The sequence below is a fragment of the Lissotriton helveticus genome, chromosome 2_1 (genome assembly GCF_964261635.1).
Source record: "Lissotriton helveticus chromosome 2_1, aLisHel1.1, whole genome shotgun sequence".
Lineage (NCBI taxonomy): Eukaryota > Metazoa > Chordata > Amphibia > Caudata > Salamandridae > Lissotriton > Lissotriton helveticus.
In genome coordinates this window covers 1,654,530,008-1,654,548,677 of record NC_136059.1, presented here as the reverse complement: position 1 = coordinate 1,654,548,677, position 18,670 = coordinate 1,654,530,008, and the positions used below count along the sequence as shown (strand labels likewise).

General features: G+C 51.3%; 1 protein-coding gene across 2 annotated transcripts in view; it reads left to right on the top strand.

Moving 5' to 3' along the window:
* GSTCD (glutathione S-transferase C-terminal domain containing) overlaps nt 1-18,448 on the top strand; it is a 943,165-nt gene extending 924,717 nt beyond the window's left edge. The window contains exon 10 of one of the 2 annotated variants that reach the window (XM_078676616.1): nt 18,091-18,448. In XM_078676616.1, the coding sequence (XP_078532742.1) occupies nt 18,091-18,307 (217 nt within the window). In that variant the 3' untranslated portion in view covers nt 18,308-18,448. The remainder of the gene's footprint in view (nt 1-18,090) is intronic. The other variant, XM_078676615.1, reaches the window with a different exon arrangement.
* Nucleotides 18,449-18,670: the final 222 nt, after the last annotated feature.

Sequence of the window (18,670 nt, the reverse complement as noted above, 5' to 3'; positions counted from 1 at the left end):
AGGTGGGTCGAAAACAAGAGTGGATCCGAACACTTAGAGTGTTGGACTATGCTGAAGCACCGGAGTACTTGGTTTACCTAGCCCAGGGGCTGCGGCTGCATAGGGTTGAAGTTACGTCGGAAACCCTCGTTGAAGAACCAGGAGCCTGAAGAAAGAAGTTGCTGGCAGGCGGCCAGTGAAGAGAGTTCGTGGTGATCCAAGCCCGGATCAGGGAAGAAGAAGACCTGTAAGCAGAGGGGACCAAGTTCTGAATCACTAGCCAGTGATTTAGGTGGGCACCAGAGTGGCACCGGACGAAGTCACCTCGACCAGGTGAGTGGGCGCTGCTGGGCTCTGCAGTCTCTCGGACCAGGAGGCGTTGTCGGCGACCAGGATGGAGGTGCGAGCTGTCCCACGAAGGTATCTGCTGCTGACGTCGCTGGACCCAGGGTTGGGCAACAAGTCTTGGCAAATGCAAGGCCCACGCGGTGGACCTAAAATGGCGTCTTGAGTGGACCAGGAGGGTCCAGGGTACTCCTCTGTTGGAGGGGAGCAAGGGCTAGTCTGGAGCAACCAGACCAGCAGTGTTTGTCATCGTGGAGCGTCGTGAGAGGGCCACTAGCCAACGGGCAAGCGACCTGGACAACGCGGTGAGCAGCAAAGAGCAGAAGGGCCCCACGCAGATCTCGTGGATGCAGGGGGGGCTGAACTTCGGTGCTGGAGCTGCTCAGGGTCGGGGCTTCTCTTACCCCAAAGCACTCAGTCGAGGGTCACTCAGGAGTCGTGCTGGACAAGCGTCGTGCAGTCTTTAAAGATGGCTGGTCCCTCGAGGTCTCGTCACACCCACGGATCACAGCTGGGCTGATGATGCAGGTTGAGGTCAGAGGTGCCAGGGAAGCCGGTTCTCGTCGTGCTGGGCAGTCTTGATCCGGAGGAGAGACTTACAGCAGACCGCGATGCTTGGGTGGTGCCTGCTGCTGCAGGGTGACTACTCCTTAGTCACAAGGGAGAAAATCTTAGGAAGAGTCTTGAGTTCCTATCGTAGAAAGTCGGTTCAGGATTCAAAGATTGATCTAAATTGGAAGGGGGCCAGTTCCTACCTTTATCCTGAAAAAGGGGGCTGGCACGCGACTAAGTCCTGCCCTATGGGTGGGACCAGGAGGGGGGTGGTTACACCCCTCTCCTTTGGCGGGCTTTTCCCCAGAGCAGGGGCTGGAGTGCCCCTGGAACTGGTTCAAGCCGGCCTATGCACAGTGAGCACCGGGGTGCCACTTGCAGTCACCTTCCTCTAAAGCCCTGCCTACCTAGGATACACAAAATCCTGTCTGGGACGGTGCTGGCACCGCCCCTGACAGGAACCCCTTTGTCCTTGCCTCCTGCTCTGGGAGGACTCCCAGCAGCAGGAGGGCAGACTTGTGTCTCGGTGGCAGCGTCCATTTTGTGGAGCTAAGGCTATGTCTGACTTTAACCGGGGTTACAGGTTACATACATGTTGTGTCCCTCTAGAAGGGTGGAATGCTAACCCCGTCGCCAGAATTGGCGAGGGGTTAGTATTCCAATTCGTATGACACCTTACTCGACATGTTTTGATAAAGCGATACCAGAGTTGGCATATAACCGCGAGGATTATAATGCACTTAAGAGTATATGGTATGCGATATCATGGAAACGGCTAAGGGATGGATCCCGAAAGCCGCAGACAGGCTCAGCTCATGCCAGAGCACTATCTCACACGATTCCAAGCACTCTGCCTTCAGGATTGTCAAGGCCTGCCATAGGAGTGACTGATAGGAGATCTGTGTGCCCATTTAGGTTTAGATATAGGAATACTATATCTAAAGCAAAGGGTGAGTACACCACCTTGCCCCCAGCTGTCAAGCAGCCAGTTGTGTCTGTTTGGTTAGTCAGTCCAGGGGTGGCATAATACATGCTGCAGCCCCTGGGAGACTTCTGGGTGCACCTCAGCCCTGGGTACAGGGACTTAGAGAGGGCCCAGTGCCAATTCAGTACCTGGGTACAATTTGGAATAGAGAGAACAGCTAGGCTGTGGGTCTGATTAGCAGGCCCACAGCCAGGGAAAGTCGTAAACCAGTGAAGCAAAAAGCAAAAATCTGGGTGATCATAGGATTGCAGACCCTACTCTCCTACATGACCCCCCCCCAAACTTTGGGACAATAAACTAACCTTGACCAGGTGAGTCTTCTTGCTCTAAGTGGAAATACCTGGAGAGCCCATCGGCATTGCCATGATCAGTACCAGGTCTATGCTCCCCTGTAAAATCCATCCCCTGTAGGGAAATGGACCACCTAAGTAGTTTGGGGTTTTCACCCTTCATCTGATTTAGCCACAAGAGGGGCTTATGGTCGGTCTGAATCTTGAAGTGAGTGCCAAACAAGTATGACCTCAATTTCTTCAGGGCCCAAACCACAGCAAAGGCCTCCCTCTCAATAGCTGACCAATTTTTCTCTCTGGGGGTCAGCCTTCTGCTAATAAAAGCAATGGGCTGGTCGTTACCATCAAAATTCAGCTGAGATAGAACAGCTCCTACACCCAACTCAGAAGCATCTGTTTGGACAATGAATGTTTTGGAGTAGTCTGGACTCTTTAGGATAGGTGCTGTGCACATGGCCTGCTTTAGGTCATTGAATGCTTTCTGACAGCTTGCTGTCCACTGAACTTTCTTTGGCATCTTCTTACTTGTCAGGTCATTAAGTGGTGTCACAATGGACCCATAATTCTTGACAAATTTCCTATAGTAACCAGTCAGGCCCAAGAAAGCTCGAACCTGGAGGAGGAGCTTGGCGGGCATCCGAGATGGCCGCGTGAGCACAGCGCTCTCCGGACCCCCGCCACTCCCGGCATAATATCCTGAACATATCCTGACTTTTCACGAGGATTTGTGTAGAGGACGCTGGGCTGATCGTCCTGGAACTTTCGGAATTTGATTCTGACCCGGGGTGCCGGAGTTACGGTGATTCAAACTTTTGGGATCCGCCCTTGAGGTACGCCCGGGACTGGGTGAGGCTCTGTGGCCGTCTTGGAGTTGAACAACAGCGGCAGGGGGATTGGACTTGTGGGTCCCCCACTTAAGTTTCGGTTTCGATTCTTCCTCAGACTGAGACACCTGGCAGGGGAGTCTGGCCTGGGCTGGATCCGGGGCACGAGACGGCTGTCGGGCCTTTGGCTGGCTTTTTCTCCTATCTGATTGGCTCTATCCTGGTGGTATACTTTTGGCGGCTCCTTGATCCCGAAGCCTTGTTTCCTGTGCCCATTCCACCGAGCCTGGTGAATCTCTCGGTGACGCAGTTTTCAACATGGCGGGCAGAGGGGACCGAGAGACACGAAAGACCAAGACACCCCTGCGCGGGGGCCTGGTCCAATCTAACGTTATGGACCGTTACACCCACTCGAAGGGGTCCCCCGGAGCCGCCCTGCCCGGTCCAAGTGCTGCTGACCACATCGTGGACGCATCAACGGAGCCGTCCTTGCAGGACATCATGGGCGCCATTTCTGGCATGAGGGAGACGATAGGCCAACAATACGAGGCCTTGGCCCACAAAATCGACACAGTGGCCATTGATGTGAACTTGATTCGAGCCGACCTATCGAAAACCAATGAGAAGGTGAAATCATTGGATCTCAAGTCATCCAGCCTCACGACGGACGTCTCGGAGATACAGACGGAGATTGGTAATCTCCGTAGGGTGAACGATTTCATGACCCGGCGCCTGGAGGACTTTGAGAACAGGGCACGTCGCTGTAATGTGCGAGTGGTTGGCGTTCCGGAGAATCCAGAACCTCACTCTGTTGATCTCCTGGTTGAGGACCTGATCCAAAACCATCTCTCTCCGTCTGGACTGAGTAAATTTTTCGCAGTAGAGCGTGCCCATCGAGTTCCGGGGGGCCAGGGTAAGCCAGGTGCCCCGCCGAGGCCTATTGTTGCGAAACTCTTCCATTATAGAGATCGGGATGCTATCCTGCAAGCATCACGTGTGAAGGGTCCGGTGGCCTTTGAGAACGCCACAGTGAACTTTTATCCGGACTTTTCTCAACAGGTCCAGAAACAGCGCATGGGCTTCCGTGGTGTCAAGAAGCGTCTTCGGGACATGGAGTTACGCTACGCTATGCTGTTTCCGACCAGGCTGCGAGTGGAGTACAATTACCGAACCTTTTTCTTTGATCGGCCAGATTCTGTGAACGACTAGCTTGACTCTCTGCCTGGCCGACCTCCTGCGACTGAGTCCGACGCCCACCCGGGTGGTGCTGAGGGTGGTGTGGAGAGCTGAACAATTCGTCTACGTCTGGGCCCTCGTATAGAGTGAACTCTTCCGGGATTCTATGCCTAAGTGCCTCTACTGTTTGTGTGTTTTCCTCGTCATCTGTCTTGATCGGGGTGGCGGGTGGGCCAGAGCCTTTCCTCCTCCGGGGTCTTTTTGTAGAATGGGGGTTCTTGGGCGACAGGCACACTGCATGTTGGGGTGGCTTTTTAGCATTTTGCAGGGGTGCAGGGTGGGGGGTGTTTTCTTGATTGTTGGGGGGTGGGTGGTTGGGAAGTTCGATGTTTGGGTGTTATGTTCTCAAGGCGACTTTATCTTGCTACTGATGGTTTTCTTGTCATGCTCAGGGAGGAGGGGTTTCGGCGTTGCTGTGTGGGATGGGGGGTAGCGGGTTGAGGTTTGTTTCGTGGAATGTTAATGGTCTGGGGGATCGTATTAAGCGGAGTGTGGTATTGAAATGTTTACGACGTTTATCTCCAGATATTGTTTTCCTGCAGGAGACTCATTTGGTGGGCAATACTTGTTGTGCGATGAATAGGTGGGGCTATCGCCTTGCCGCACATTCGGGGTTTACCACGGGTTCAAGGGGGGTGGGTATCCTTGTTCGGGCTTCCCTCCCCCTAGCTATTGATGATGTGATCCTTGATGATCGGGGGCGCTATGCTGTCCTCGTGGGTCGTTATGAGGGTCGTACCCTCTCCTTATTTGCTGTTTATGTCCCCCCCGGCCTGCAGACTTCTACCTTTTTCGATTTGGGCCGTGTTTTGTTGGACCTCCCTGATAGTACTCTCTTCATTGCAGGTGACTTTAATTCTGTGTTCTCCGGTCTCCACGACCGCCACCCCCCTAGGGACACTCCTTCGGCCCAACAGTGGCTGGGTGGGTTTCTGGACACGTTTGGTTTGGTGGATTGCTGGAGGCTTATGCATCCTACTCAGCTTCAATACACTTTCCACTCTGGGGCCCATGGGAGTTTGTCTAGACTGGATTATTTCCTGATGCCTGCGGCCCAGTCGTCGGCGGTGCGTGAGATTAGACACCTCCCCCGGGGCATTTCCGATCATTCTCCGCTCTGGCTCTGTTTTGAGATGGGGGTGGAGGCGGCGGGCCGGGTAGCTCCTATCAACCCATGGTACCTTACCTCCCCCGAGACCCGCAACCTTTTGACTAAGTCTTTGGATGCCTATTTTTTGGACAACGAGGGATCCGTTTCCTCTGCGATATCCCTGTGGGAGGCCTTTAAGACAGTGATTCGGGGACAGGCCCTTTCCCTTATTGTTGAATCCAAGAGGGCGAGGGATCGGGAGGTGGTGGACCTCGAGAGGGAGATTGCTGAAAGGGAGGCTGCCTTAGAGTCGGAAGTCACATCTGATAAACTCCATGCCCTGGGTCTGAAACAATTTGCTTATAAGTCTTTGGTCACGGATGCGGCCAAACAGATGTTCCGGGAGCAACAGGGTCGTCTGTATGATGTGGGGGACAAGGCGGGCAAATTATTGGCGTGGTTGGATAAGAAGGAGAGGGCGAATCGTGTGGTGCCCGTGATTCAATCATCGAATGGTGTGAGAGTGACGGACCCGATTGGAATAGTTGCATGTTTTGCTGAGTATTTTCGTGTGGTTTATACCCCTGTGTCTGGACGGGATGTTGCTGACTCTCGCGTTCTGTTGCGCGATATAGCTTTGCCCAGTGTCTCCGATTTAGACTGTAAATCGTTAGAGTCCCCTTTTACTACTGACGAAATAGCTACTGCCATTCGCTCACTCCGTTCGGGCAAAGCCTTGGGCCCGAACGGGTTGCCAATTGAACTGTACAAGCTACGTCCTGACAAGGTGGCGCCCTATCTTCGCGACATGTTTTTGGAGTCCCGGGAACGGGGTGTTCTCCCGTATGATCAGCGTCTGGCTACGATAGTCGTAATTCCCAAGGATGGTAAACCGCGGGACCTTTGTTCGTCTTATAGGCCCATTTCCTTGTTAAACGTTGAGCCCAAGGTCCTGGCTAAGCTCCTGGCGACCCGCCTCTTGACGGTCATTAGTGACTTGGTTCATCCGGATCAATCCGGATTTATCCCACATCGCAACACGGCTCTTAACCTACGTCGTCTCCACGGTGCTGTTGCGAGGGCGGGGCTTCTGACGGAACCGGCCATTTTGGCCTCGTTGGATGCCTCGATGGCTTTTGACACAGTGGAGTGGCCCTATCTTTGGGCTGCTCTTGAAAAATTTGGTTTTGGTCCTGAGTTTATCGGTTGGGTGAAGTTGTTATACGCTGAACCCTTAGCGCAGGTAGTGGTGAACGGTAGAGTTTCTGTCCCCTTCTGCCTTGGTAGGGGGACCCGTCAGGGTTGCCCCTTGTCTCCGTTGCTTTTTGCGCTCGCCCTGGAACCGTTAACTGCGTGGCTTCGTTGGGAGCCTTCACTCAAGGGGATCCGTTGGTCACCGGACTTTGAGGACCGCGTCTCACTTTACGCGGATGACATTCTTTTGTATCTTACTTCCCCACGTAAATCTCTAAATGTTTTATTTGATGTTCTTACCTCGTTTGGAGCTAACTCGGGCCTAGTTATTAATTGGGCTAAGTCATGCGTGTATGTTCTTTCGGGTGTTTTGCCCCCATTGCCGGACAGATTTCCTATCCAGGTGGTCCAGTCTGGCTTCCAGTATTTGGGGATCTTTATTACGCGGGACTCCTCCCTCCGATTCGAGCGCAATCTCCTCCCCCCGCTTCTTAGACTGCGACTAGATGTGGCCCGTTGGCGTAAGCTGCCCCTGTCTCCTCTGGGCAGGGCGGCCCTTTTTAAAATGATGTCCTTGCCGCGGTTCCTCTACGCACTTCAGAATTCTTATGACGACGTTCCCGCTACCTATTTCCGAGAGATCGAGAGTCTTCAAAGACAACTGATCTGGGACGGGCGTCCACGTATTGCCCTTGCGAAACTCACCATCCCTTGGTATGACGGGGGCATGGCGCTCCCCGACATCAAGAGATATTACTGGGCTGCCCAGCTGTCTGCCATCAACCACGCGATGTATTCACCGGGTCGGGATCCGGCCTTTGAGATGGATAGACTCCAGCTGCCGGGAGGGGACTTTAATAGAGCGCTTTATTCTAGATCGGCCGGGCGCCATCTTGTGGGCCCGTCCAGGATCGCAGTCATCGTGTGGCGCGCCGCGCATGTGAGTTTGGGCTGGGAGAATCGACTGACACTGGCGACGCCGCTTTATGCCTCTGAACGTTTGGGGTGTCTCTGGTCTACTAAGGGATTCGACCGCTGGGATATGATTGGGATATGTAAGGTGGGTGATGTCTGTGCGAAAGGTAGCGTGAAGTCATTCCAGACCCTTAAGGCAGAATACGACTTGAGTGATAGAGAGTTTTTTCGGTATCTGCAGGTCCGGCATGCCCTGGCCTCAGTTCTAACTCCTGGTGTGACCCTGCCCGAGTCTTCCCCCCTTGAAGATCGTATACTAGATGGACACCTGCCTGATAGTACTATCTCCCTTATTTATAAAAAATTGATTCATAGTTGCGCCGACCTGTTGGTCCGCCTTAGGGAGCAGTGGGTCGGTGACGGATTGGAATTAGATGACGAGGATTGGCAGTCAGCACTCTCTTCTCCTAAAGAGGTCGCCATTCCCGCCCGTCTTCGTTTGGTGCAACTTAAGATCCTCCACCGTGTGTATGTAACTGGCCCGCGCCTGGTTGTAATGGGTTTTTCCCCGGATGGCTTATGTAAGCGTGGCTGTGGGATGAGTGCTACATTTATGCATATACTTTGGGAATGCCCGTTGGTAGCGGCCTACTGGATTGATGTACTTGATGTGATGACTGTCGTGACTGGTGTTGCCCTGCGGCCTGAGGCCCGACGCTGTCTGTTGAACGTGTGGGAACCCACCGATTATTCTGTGGCCCAGACCAGATGGGCAACCTTGGGATACATGGTCGCGAAGCGGGACATTGCGCAACTCTGGGGCGCATCCAGACCTCCGGACGTCTCGGTGTGGGAGGATAACATGGACTGGTCCATGTTTCGAGAGAAGACCGTCTATGTGGCTAGGGGCAGACCCAGGGCGTGGACTAAAATTTGGGGTCAGTGGAATGCATATCGTGGAGACATTTGTACCCCTCCCTTGGTTGACATATCCGATGTTACCCTGTCTCCCTAGGCTGACGTTCCCGAAATCTTTCATTCCTTTTTTAAGATTTTCCTGTCCTCCCTGCGGCCCCCCCCCCCCCGGCCTTGCCGAGTCTCATTGACTTACCTTTATCTTCCTGATTAGTGTACTTCCCCTCTGTCATCTGGGCTGACGTGATTGCTACATTCGCCTTGTTTTAGTTTGTTATTTTAATGTTTAAGACAAAATTCGTTGTGTCCTGTCATATGCTTGGTGCAATATTTACTCTGTGATTTGAGCCTGGCCACGGAGATTAATGTTTACGGTATGATGCGTGCTTTCCGAATTGGCGGCCAGCCCGTGTGGTTGTAGGCCCATCTCTGTACTTTTTATCTGATTGCTCAATAAAAGTTTTTAACCCAAAAAAAAAAAGAAAAAAGAAAGCTCGAACCTGAGTCTGGGTGGTTGGAGGAGCCCAGTCCTGGATGGCCTGTATCTTGCTCTCCAATGGCTGAACCTGGCCTCCACCTACAAGGTGGCCCAGGTATACAACCTGTGTCTGCCCTATCTGGCACTTGGTGGCCTTGATAGTGAGGCCTGCCTTTTGCAGAGCCTCTAACACTTTCCTCAGGTGGACCAGGTGATCCTCCCAGGTGGAGCTAAAGACAGCTATATCGTCAAGATATGCTGCACAGAAGTCATCCAGCCCAGTGAGAACTTGATTCACCAGCCTTTGGAAGGTGGCAGGTGCATTTTTCAAACCAAAGGGCATTACCACAAATTGATAATGCCCACCAGGGGTAGAAAATACTGTCTTGGGTTTGGCCTCCTCAGCTAACCTGATTTGCCAATACCCAGCTGTCAGGTCAAATGTACTTAAGTAGTTGGCAGAAGCCAATCTATCAATAAGTTCATCTGCTCTTGGTATTGGGTGGGCATCAGTCTTAGTGACTGCATTGAGTCCTCTGTAGTCTACGCAAAACCTCATCTCTTTCTTACCACCCTGGGTGTGAGGCTTTGGCACTAGAACTACTGGGCTAGCCCAAGGGCTATCTGAGGGCTCAATGACTCCCAGCTCCAACATTTTCTGCACCTCTGTCTTGATGCAGTCTCTGACATGATCAGGCTGTCTGTAGATTTTACTCTTGACAGGCAGACTGTCCCCAGTGTCAACTTCATGGGTACACCAATCAGTTTGGCTGGGTGTCAGAGAGAACATATGTCTGAAGGATTGCAGAACTTGTCTACAATCCTGTTGCTGATGCTCAGAGAGGCTGCCACAAAAGACAACACCATCTACTGACCCATCATCAGGATTCTGAGTGAGCAGGTCTGGGAGAGGGTCACTCTCTTCCTCCTGTCCCTCATCTGTGGCCATGAGCAAGCTCATGTCCTTCCTGTCAACATATGCCTTGAGCCTGTTCACATGGAGCACCCTGAGGGGGCTCCTGGGGGTTCCATGGTCCACCAGGTAGGTGACCTCTCCCTTTTGCTCAATGATTGTGTGGGGCCCAGACCATTTGTCTTTGAGTGCTGCTGGGGCCACTGGCTCCAGCACCCACACCTTCTGTCCAGGCTTGTACACAGTCAGGACAGCCTTTTGGTCATGCCAAGCTTTTTGGAGTTCTTGGCTGGCCTCAAGGTTTTTAGATGCCTTTTCCATATACTCAGCCATCCTGGAGCGGAGACCAAGTACATAGTCCACAATGTTTGTTCCAGGCTTTTTGAGAGGTCTCTCCCATACTTCCTTTACCAAACAAAGGGGTCCTCTTACAGGATGCCCAAACAGGAGTTCAAAAGGGCTGTAGCCAACCCCCTTCTGTGGGACCTCTCTGTAAGCAAACAAGAGGCAGGGTATCAGGACATCCCATCTTCTCCTAAGAGGTTCAGGTAGTCCATGAATCATCCCTTTTAGGGTCCTGTTGAATCTCTCAACAAGCCCATTGCACTGTGGGTGATAGGGTGTAGTGAACTTGTAGTTGACACCACATTCCTTCCACATTGCAGTCAGATATCCTGACATGAAGTTTGTACCTCTGTCAGAGACAACCTCCTTAGGGAAGCCCACTCTGGAGAACACTCCAATTAGGGCTCTTGCCACAACAGGTGCTGTAGTGGTCCTAAGGGGAATAGCTTCAGGGTACCTGGTGGCATGATCCACTATCACCAGTATAAACTTGTGCCCTGATGCTGTCTGGGGTTCCATTGGACCAACAATGTCAATCCCCACTCTCTCAAAGGGTACCCCCACCACAGGTAGTGGTATGAGGGGGGCCTTTGTTGTGCCACCTGATTTGCCACTGGCTTGGCAGGTTACACAGGAGCGACAAAACTCCTTGGTATCTTCATTCATGTGGGGCCAGTGAAAGTGTGTGACAAGCCTGTCCCACGTCTTGTTCTGGCCTAAGTGACCTGCAAGGGGAATTTCATGGGCCAAGGTTAGAAGGAAACCTCTCTGAGACAAGGGGATGACCAGCCTCCTGGTCGTACCAGGCTTGGGGTCTCTTGACTCAGAGTAGAGGAGTCCATCATCCCAGTATACCTTGTGGGTACCTGTGGCATTCCCAGCAGCCTCAGCAGCAGCCTGCTGTCTGAGGGGTTCAAGTGAGGGGCAGTCCAACTGTGCCTTACCCAGGTCTGCTCTGGAGGGTCCCCCTGAGCCCAGAAACTCAACCTGATCAGGTTCAAGTTCTTTAGGCTCAGTTTCCTTCAGTTCCTTGAGATCAGCCTCCTCAGAGACTTGATCCTCATCCTGGAGCAAGGGGGAAGGCAATGCCTTAACCCTACTGCTCCTTCTCTTGGGAGGTGTCTGGTCCATTGTTCCAGGATCCAGCACCTGTTCAGTGGGGCATTTCTTTGCCTGTGACCTAGTCACAGCAAGCACATGTGCTGGCAAGCCTAACATTTCCATGTGAGTCCTCTGCTCCACTTCTGACCATAGGGATGTTTCCAAATCATTGCCCAACAGACATTCTACAGGGAGGTCTGAACTAACCACAACCTTCTTTGGGCCACTTACCCCTCCCCAGGAGAAATCAACAATTGCCATACTATGGTGGGTAGTGACATTGCTGGCATTGGTCACTAGGTACTCTGGACCTAGCATGATCTGTCCAGGGTCCACAAAGTTAGGTGTCACCATTGTGACACTGGCACAAGTGTCCCTGTAGGCCTGAGCCATTTTTCCATTTATCAAAGGTGTCTGCCTGTATTTGCCCAAAGTATTGGGACTTGTGTCAGGGGATATATCTACATCCCCTGTACAGACAAGGACAGCCTGAGTGAGTGTGCCAACTAAGTTGCCAGACCCCTCAGTTCCCAAGGTTAACCCAACTAATGCCTTGGGAGGAGCACTACCACTACTGACTGTACTAGGGGTGCAGTTGCCTTAGGGGCTGTAGTGGTAGGAGGGTACCCTCCTCTTTTGGTGCACTCACTAAACCAGTGAGATTTACTTTTACAGTACTGGCACCACCTTTTTGACTGGCCTTCTGGAGTCTTCTTTTTCTGCTGTGAAGCCTGACCCCCACCCTCTTTGGTTTGTTGGGGACCTGTCGAAGACTTCTGGTCATTTTGTTCACTCTTAGTGTTACCCTTCTGGTCTGCTTTCTTCTGACCACCCTGGTTCTGGTTCTGGTTCTGCTTGATCCTTGTTCTGACCCATTTGTCTGCCTTCTTTCCCAATTCTTGGGGAGAGGTCAGATCTGAATCAACAAGGTGCTGGTGCAACAACTGGTTCTGACAGTTATTTAAAATATGTTCTCTCATCATAAGATTATACAATCCTGTGTAATCAGTAACCTTGCTACCCAGCAACCAGCCCTCCAAAGCCTTAGTGGCACAATCCACAAAGTCAGACCAGTCCTGAGACTGAGTTTTCTGGGTGTCTCTGAACAGCAACCTGTACTGCTCAGTTGTTAAGCCAAACCCATCAACCAGTGTATTCTTCAGGACCTGGTAATTGTTAGCATCCTCCACTCTTGTAGTGAGGAGCTTATCTCTACCTTTGCCATCAAAGGAGAGCCACAGTATAGCTGCCCACTGACTTTGGGGAATGCACTGCACAGTGCAGGCCCTCTCCAAAGCAGCCATCCATTTCTGGATGTCATCCCCTTGCTTAAAGGGGGGCACTATCTTTGTCAGGTGTTTAGTATCTAAACCCTTCTCTTTTTCTCTTGGGAGATTGCTGCCACCAGTGGGAGCTAACCCACTCATCTGCTGCTCTCTTGCAAAGGCAAGCTTCTCTTTGGCCAGGGCAAGTTCTTCCCTTTCAATCCTCAGAGTAGCCTGTCTCATCCTAGCTTCATGCTCTTTTCTCTGAGGGGAAGTCAATCTCCTCTGGGGAGAGTTCCTCCTCCTCTGAGAAGAGGCATTAAAGTGCAGAGATCTATTGGAGTCCCTAGAAAGAGATCTATCTCTTCTAACTCCAAGGTTAGGCCTACTTAGGGTCAGTACTGGGGGTCCCCCAGATCCTAGCCCAAGTAAGTCTAAGTTGGCCCTAGTTAGCCTTCTGACTACCTCAAGACCTTTGTCTGCCTCATCCCCAGAGAGTTCTTCAAGATCCTCCTCCTCAACTGCTTTATCAGTGTCAAGGAGGTCTGGATCCCCAGTGGTACCCTCTAAGGCTGGCATATTCCCATCTAGCTGAGAAATCTTTCTCGCATCATATGTCTCTAAGAGACCTATCAGAAAGGGAATGGTGGGGTTAGACCCCTGTTTTAGTTTCCTGGAGGTACACACTTGTCTCATCTCCTGGAAACTGAGAGCTGCATATCTTGAAGTGACCTGTGGAGGGTCAATGCTTACCAGGGGAGTCTCAGTGGACTCTCCATGGTTAGACATGCTTTTCTAGTGAGGTGTAAGTGGTGCACTTACCTACACTATTTGTTTGCCTACTGATCCCTTGCTAGAGTTGTAGTTTAGGGTGTGCTAGGCCCTAGGAGCTACAACAGCTGGTTCAGTAGAACTCAGAGTATTCTAAGCTAAGTTATATGTACCTTTAGTACTTATGTGATCTTTCAAATGATATTCTTAGGATATGTGTGGTAAAACAACAGCAAGCTCAAATCCCAACCGCTGCTCACCAATGTGAGAAGTTGGCCTGATATATAATGTTCACTATTCTAGTGAGCACTTTGTATCAGTCCAAACAACCCTTATTGATGATTGGTTGTAAGTCAACCTTATAGACCAGCTATCCTAGTAGCATGGATACGAGCAGTCTAAGGCTAAGACTCTAGAGGGCGTGTTAAGCCAGTTGTTTTACCATCACATTACCCCATGAACACCAAGTGAAAGGACACCACACAAGTTGCCAGTGATCAAGAGCACAGGAGTGCTTGAAACGCGTTGGGCTGGACATACATTGGTTCAGTTGCTGCTGCTGTTACCTACCTGAAACTCCTCGCATTAAAGGCTTTTTAACCTTCAGTTTAGTGGCGTCTCCACATTGGGCTTTCTTCTTGGATTGATATATATATATGTATGCCTTTTTTTAAATGTAATTAATTTTATATAAATATATATATATTTTTTTAACGGAATACATTAATGTATTTTAACTTTATTTCCCATGGGGTTCTATCTTGAGCTCATACCTTCATTATTTTCAAACTGAGGGTGTTGCAGTGGTAGTGGTTGGCCATGGGTGGTTCTGGACTTACTCCAGGTTTGAACTGGAGTATATGTACGACTGTTTTGGGTCATTTTAGGCAGTACTAACTATTGCAGTGCAGTTTGTGAATAGCAATGGGCTTACTCTTTTGTGAGTGTGTGAGAAGTTGGCCTGATATATAATGTTCACTATTCTAGTGAGCACTTTGTATCTGTCCAAACAACCCTTATTGATGATTGGTTGTAAGTCAACCTTATAGACCAGCTATCCTAGTAGCATGGATACGAGCAGTCTAAGGCTAAGACTCTAGAGGGCGTGTTAAGCCAGCTGTTTTACCATCACATTACCCCTTGAACACCAAGTGAAAGGACACCACACAAGTTGTTATGAAAATAAACAGATATTTATTTATAACAAGACTACCCTGAACTCTTTATGAGTCAGGGAGCTAAGCACATAACAAAACTCTTAAGAAAATACTTTAAGTCGCACAATTTACACAAATGCCCTAGGGGCACGAAAAACCATATATTACAAAAGTGGAATGCGAATTACTAGCAGGTAAGTAACTATTCTCATAGACTTAGGAATCGCTTGGCCTACAATTCTAAACACTTAGATTAGATGCAGGGGGCCTGTGGACGTCGTGTGCAGAGTGGGAACTCTCGCGCGTAAGGCGGGAAAAAGTCTATGGAGGCTAGCAGTTGCAAAGTTACTGTTCTCGGGCGAACCCGACTAGGTGGGTCGAAAACAAGAGTGGATCCGAACACTTAGAGTGTTGGACTATGCTGAAGCACCGGAGTACTTGGTTTACCTAGCCCAGGGGCTGCGGCTGCATAGGGTTGAAGTTACGTCGGAAACCCTCGTTGAAGAACCAGGAGCCTGAAGAAAGAAGTTGCTGGCAGGCGGCCAGTGAAGAGAGTTCGTGGTGATCCAAGCCCGGATCAGGGAAGAAGAAGACCTGTAAGCAGAGGGGACCAAGTTCTGAATCACTAGCCAGTGATTTAGGTGGGCACCAGAGTGGCACCGGACGAAGTCACCTCGACCAGGTGAGTGGGCGCTGCTGGGCTCTGCAGTCTCTCGGACCAGGAGGCGTTGTCGGCGACCAGGATGGAGGTGCGAGCTGTCCCACGAAGGTATCTGCTGCTGACGTCGCTGGACCCAGGATTGGGCAACAAGTCTTGGCAAATGCAAGGCCCACGCGGTGGACCTAAAATGGCGTCTTGAGTGGACCAGGAGGGTCCAGGGTGCTCCTCTGTTGGAGGGGAGCAAGGGCTAGTCTGGAGCAACCAGACCAGCAGTGTTTGTCATCGTGGAGCGTCGTGAGAGGGCCACTAGCCAACGGGCAAGCGACCTGGACAACGCGGTGAGCAGCAAAGAGCAGAAGGGCCCCACGCAGATCTCGTGGATGCAGGGGGGCTGAACTTCGGTGCTGGAGCTGCTCAGGGTCGGGGCTTCTCTTACCCCAAAGCACTCAGTCGAGGGTCACTCGGGAGTCGTGCTGGACAAGCGTCGTGCAGTCTTTAAAGATGGCCGGTCCCTCGAGGTCTCGTCACACCCACGGATCACAGCTGGGCTGATGATGCAGGTTGAGGTCAGAGGTGCCAGGGAAGCCGGTTCTCGTCGTGCTGGGCAGTCTTGATCCGGAGGAGAGACTTACAGCAGACCGCGATGCTTGGGTGGTGCCTGCTGCTGCAGGGTGACTACTCCTTAGTCACAAGGGAGAAAATCTTAGGAAGAGTCTTGAGTTCCTCTCGTAGAAAGTCGGTTCAGGATTCAAAGATTGATCTAAATTGGAAGGGGGCCAGTTCCTACCTTTATCCTGAAAAGGGGGGCTGGCACGCGACTAAGTCCTGCCCTATGGGTGGGACCAGGAGGGGGGTGGTTACACCCCTCTCCTTTGGCGGGCTTTTCCCCAGAGCAGGGGCTGGAGTGCCCCTGGAACTGGTTCAAGCCGGCCTGTGCACAGTGAGCACCGGGGTGCCACTTGCAGTCACCTTCCTCTAAAGCCCTGCCTACCTAGGATACACAAAATCCTGTCTGGGACGGTGCTGGCACCGCCCCTGACAGGAACCCCTTTGTCCTTGCCTCCTGCTCTGGGAGGACTCCCAGCAGCAGGAGGGCAGACTTGTGTCTCGGTGGCAGCATCCATTTTGTGGAGCTAAGGCTATGTCTGACTTTAACCGGGGTTACAGGTTACATACATGTCGTGTCCCTCTAGAAGGGTGGAATGCTAACCCCGTCGCCAGAATTGGCGAGGGGTTAGTATTCCAATTCGTATGACACCTTACTTGACATGTTTTGATAAAGCGATACTAGAGTTGGCATATAACCGCGAGGATTATAATGCACTTAAGAGTATCTGGTATGCGATATCATGGAAACGGCTAAGGGATGGATCCCGAAAGCCGCAGACAGGCTCAGCTCATGCCAGAGCACTATCTCACACGATTCCAAGCACTCTGCCTTCAGGATTGTCAAGGCCTGCCATAGGAGTGACTGATAGGAGATCTGTGTGCCCATTTAGGTTTAGATATAGGAATACTATATCTAAAGCAAAGGGTGAGTACACCACCTTGCCCCCAGCTGTCAAGCAGCCAGTTGTGTCTGTTTGGTTAGTCAGTCCAGGGGTGGCATAATACATGCTGCAGCCCCTGGGAGACTTCTGGGTGCACCTCAGCCCTGGGTACAGGGACTTAGAGAGGGCCCAGTGCCAATTCAGTACCTGGGTACAATTTGGAATAGAGAGAACAGCTAGGCTGTGGGTCTGATTAGCAGGCCCACAGCCAGGGAAAGTCGTAAACCAGTGAAGCAAAAAGCAAAAATCTGGGTGATCATAGGATTGCAGACCCTACTCTCCTACAGAGTGCATGCATGTCCCTCCCTAGAGCCCTCTTTAGCCCTCCATAGAGCTCTCCTTACTCTCCCTTAACCTCTACCGCTTTGTAGTCAGCATTCCTCATTTTCCAGCAGCCACTGCCCCGTCCCTTCCACATCTGCTATTAAAATGTAGGCAGACATGTGCGGTGGTCTTCCCAGTCGAAATTAAAAGTTCCACACAGGAAAGATAGGAGAGGCAAGGCGCGTCCTTCTGCGGAGAAGTTAGTGAATAGCATTTTATAGTACTTGAGTAGTACTACTGTAGTGCTCTACACCTACTATGAAATGCAGTTTGTAAATAGGCCCCTTCATATTTCGGAATGGTGAGGCTGGTCAGCACTTATGAAGTTGGGGGTAGGACACCAAGGACTGTGTTGACACAAGTGCCTTGAGGAATCTGTACGTATGGGGGCGTATTACATTAAGTGCCCCGGGGGTTTGCGCCCTCTTTGCCCGCCTCCGGGGCAAATTGGTATTACAGAAGGGAGCTGCGCTACCTTCAGAGGGAATTCCCTCTGCACCTGCGCCATATTACAGGCACGGGCACTGAGGCAAAGAAGGTCTCAGGGGTGTACTCAAGTGTGTCGCCTTCTAGGTGGCGCACTGTGAGTGCGCCCCTAAGAGCAGCCCTCTAACGAAGGGACCCAGACATTCCTGTGCAGACGGGTGCAGTCACTGATGCCCCCGCCTACAAGGGGAATCTCCAATTCCCTTCAAAAGTGCAGGTAGGTACCACCTGCACAGTGAAAACACTGAGCAGCTGCTCACGGCTGCCTTGGGGCAGTGCATTCATCGGAATAGGGTGCATGTTCATTGTTTTTGCTGGTGCACCTTTTAGAAGGTGCGCCCAGCGCAAACAATGAAAATGCGTAATACAACCCGTGGTCTTGTTTTTGTGCGTCTAGGCTGCAGACGCTGGCCATGGCTTCTGAAATACAAATTGCGCTAGCACACATATTGCACCCATGGTGCTATTTCAATGGGTTGATCTTTCATTTCCACAGTGCCTCTCTTTACCTGCATTGCATTACTCACACAGGCTCAGCAGCAATCATTAACTCATAATTCTCAAATGCAAGAAAAAGATCCTCAGTGTGGCTTTTAAAATACTACTTAGTAGTAATGTATTTCGGGGTCATCAACGCTACATTTTTTGCATATTTGAATAATAATAATAATAATAATATTAATAATAATACACTTTCAACGTTTTGCCTCCTAGGAAAGCGCTGTATGGGACTGGTGGACCTGGACCGCGCCTGGGCCGCCGAGGCACGCGGCTACTCCGCCCAGGTGATCTCCATGGAGCCGGAGACCTGCTCTCCGAAGAACAACCTGATCGTGGGGGCCCCCTCCGAAGCCGAGGCGTCGCATCCGATGCAATAAACAAGGCCCTCCGTGATCAAAGCCACGTGGCGCCCGGGACAAATGGAGCATAGCTGGGAAGCAGACGGGGGACATCTTGAACCCATCGCCTTCAGATGACACACGCAGCAAGTGATGGCTCGGAGCGGGGCTGCCCGTAGAGCGCCACTAATCCTGCGAGCAACGCGTGACAGCCACTGCTGCGCGCGCGCATGGGATGACAGCACAGGCGGCGTTGGTTACACTTAGATTTATGTCACGAGGACATTTTGTATACATACATTTGACAAAAATGAAAGGCCGTGTGACACCTGAAATTATTCTAAATAATAATTATTGACGATAGCACTCTTGGAGTTGATGAGTTATTATATGCAGGAAGATGGCTTCACGCAGACAGGTTTCAGGACATTGTGTCACGGTTAGAAATGTATACT